Genomic DNA, 2,282 nt, shown 5'->3' with positions numbered 1-2,282 from the left:
AGAGCCTAGGCCCTTCCTCGCTTTTCCAAGTCTTTTGCCAACCAGTTTCTTAGACTTTCCCCTATTCTGAATCAGGTGGGAGCAGAGCATGGACATGGGAACAGGTGCTCTCAGCAAGGAGCCGTGGTGGACCCTACCCGAAAACTTTCATGCTCCAATGGTGTTCCACATGGAAGAGGACCAGGAGGAGCTCATCTTCGGTGAGTGGCCTTTGCCGACGTCCCCTCCTTCATCTGTTTATTTTTATTTTTTTGAGACAGATTCTCGCTCGTGATCTTGGTTCACTGCAACGTCTGCCTTTTGGGTTGAAGTGATTCTCGTGCTTTAGCCTGCAGAGTACCTGGGATTACAGGCTCCTGCCACCATGCCTAACTAGTTTTTGTATTTTGTTTGTTTGTTTGTTTGTTTTGAGACAGTCTCGCTCTGTCGCCCAGGCTGGAGTGCAGTGGCGCCATGACGACTCACTGCAAGCTCCGCCTCCTGGGTTCACGCCATTCTCCTGCCTCAGCCTCCCGAGTAGCTGGGACTACAGGCGCCGCCATCATGCCAGCTAATTTTTGTATTTTTAGTAGAGATGGGGTTTCACCATGTTAGCCAGGATGGTCTCTGTCTCCTGACCTCGTGATCTGCCCGCCTTGGCCTCCCAAAGTGCTGGGAATACAAGTGTGAGCCATTGCGCCTGGCCAAGTTTTTTTTTTTTTTTTTTTTTTGAGATGGAGTCTCGCTCTGTCACCCAGGCTGGAGTGCAATGGCGCGATCTCGGCTCAGCGCAAGCTCCGCCTCCCGGGTTCACGCCATTCTCCTGCCTCGGCCTCCCGAGTAGCTGGGACTACAGGCGCTCGACAGCACGCTTGGCTAATTTTTCGTATTTTCAGTAGAGATGGGGTTTCACCGTGTCAGCCAGGCGTGTGTGGAACTCCTGACCTCAAGTGATCTACCTGCCTCGGCCTCCCAAAGTGCTGGGATTACAGGCATGAGTCACTGCGCCAAGCCGGCCTCCTTCATCCCCTTCTCGGTTTTCAATCTTCCCCCTCCTCCCGCCTTCATGAGTCACACATCCCTACCCTCAAGGCCACTTCCCCATCCCCCAAAGACTGGTGGCTGACAGTTCCTCTTCTCACCTCTTGCGCTTCCAGGACTTGGTGACACATACCTTCGCTGCATTGAGCTGCACAGCCACACCCTTATTCAGCTGGAGAGTTGTTTTACAGCTGCAGGCCAGACTCGTGTGACTGTAGTCGGACCACCAATGGCAAAGCAGTGGCTGCTGCTCATGTTCCATTGCGTGGGGAGCCACTACTCCAAGTGTCATGCTCAAGGTAGGTATCCTTGGCTGAACTGTGGAGGGGAGGGCTTGATGGTGGAGTTCTGGCTGTGTTGTGTGGCATCTTGGATTCGTGAAGAATCCCTTGTGTGGCCAGGGAATCCAGGTGCTCTTCCCAGAATCCACTGGGAAGGGAAGGGCTCATTTTTGTGGCATGCGATTGCTCAGAGAGGAAAGGGTAGCAGGGAGGAGTAAATGGGTTACCTTGGAAGACCTGGGCTGGGGTGACATCCTCCCTGGAACCTTCCTGGTGGAGTCTGGGCCTACCAAGGGCCCCAGTAATGGACTGTGGTTCATCAGCCCCGGGCAATTCTTTTGCAGGTCTGAAGATGCTCGAGCGTGTCCGAAGCCAGCCCCTGACCAACGATGACCTGGTCGCCTCCATTAGCCTGCCACCGTACACTGGAGACTGATCTCCCCTGGGAAGCGGGGATGAGAGGAGAAGTCTTGGCTTCACTTTTGCTGAGAAAGACATGAAAAGCACTGAAGAAAGTTTGAATCTGTGGCCAGACCTGCCCCTTTCAGGCCTTCTAGGCATGTGTCTGAGGCAAATCTCCTGAATGCAAGAAGTGTTATTGGCAAAGCAATCCAATAAAATAAGCTACCTATGATGCAAAGCCTTCGATGTGCTGTCCTCTTTCCTTAGGATGAACTTATTCAGTCCTGAAGGGGATTCTCTGGACAAGTGCTGAGGTCTGGGGAGGCCCAGCCCAGGGAAGGAGCTGGGTACCAAAGTCAGGGCTTTCAGGAACTGCTCCTCTCAGGCCTGGAGCCTGGTTAGGCTTCTCTGAGTTGAGTGAAAACAGGGGCTTCTGAAAAGGGACCCTCCTAGGATCCCCAGGGTTTTCCTGGACCTTGAAGTACACACAAATGGGGAGAACGGAAGGGTGGGAGGAAGGGTCCAGATAGATGTGGAAAGTGTTCCCACCCCAACTACCTGGTGAAGTAGGCAACCAGG

At 53.4% G+C, this 2,282-nt stretch overlaps 1 protein-coding gene across 1 annotated transcript; it reads left to right on the top strand.

The window, feature by feature from the left end:
* On the top strand, nt 1–1,941 carry KHDC1L (KH domain containing 1 like). Its single transcript, XM_033217665.1, has 3 exons — nt 1–200; nt 1,137–1,319; nt 1,646–1,941. Exons 1-3 carry the CDS (start codon nt 89–91, stop codon nt 1,735–1,737), a joined length of 387 nt encoding a protein of 128 aa, XP_033073556.1. The 5' UTR covers nt 1–88; the 3' UTR covers nt 1,738–1,941.
* Nucleotides 1,942–2,282: the final 341 nt, after the last annotated feature.

The sequence above is a fragment of the Trachypithecus francoisi genome, unplaced genomic scaffold, assembly GCF_009764315.1.
Source record: "Trachypithecus francoisi isolate TF-2019V2 unplaced genomic scaffold, Tfra_2.0 Lachesis_group10, whole genome shotgun sequence".
Lineage (NCBI taxonomy): Eukaryota > Metazoa > Chordata > Mammalia > Primates > Cercopithecidae > Trachypithecus > Trachypithecus francoisi.
The sequence above is the reverse complement of the archived record's forward strand: the minus strand, read 5'-3'. Positions and strand labels throughout refer to the sequence as shown.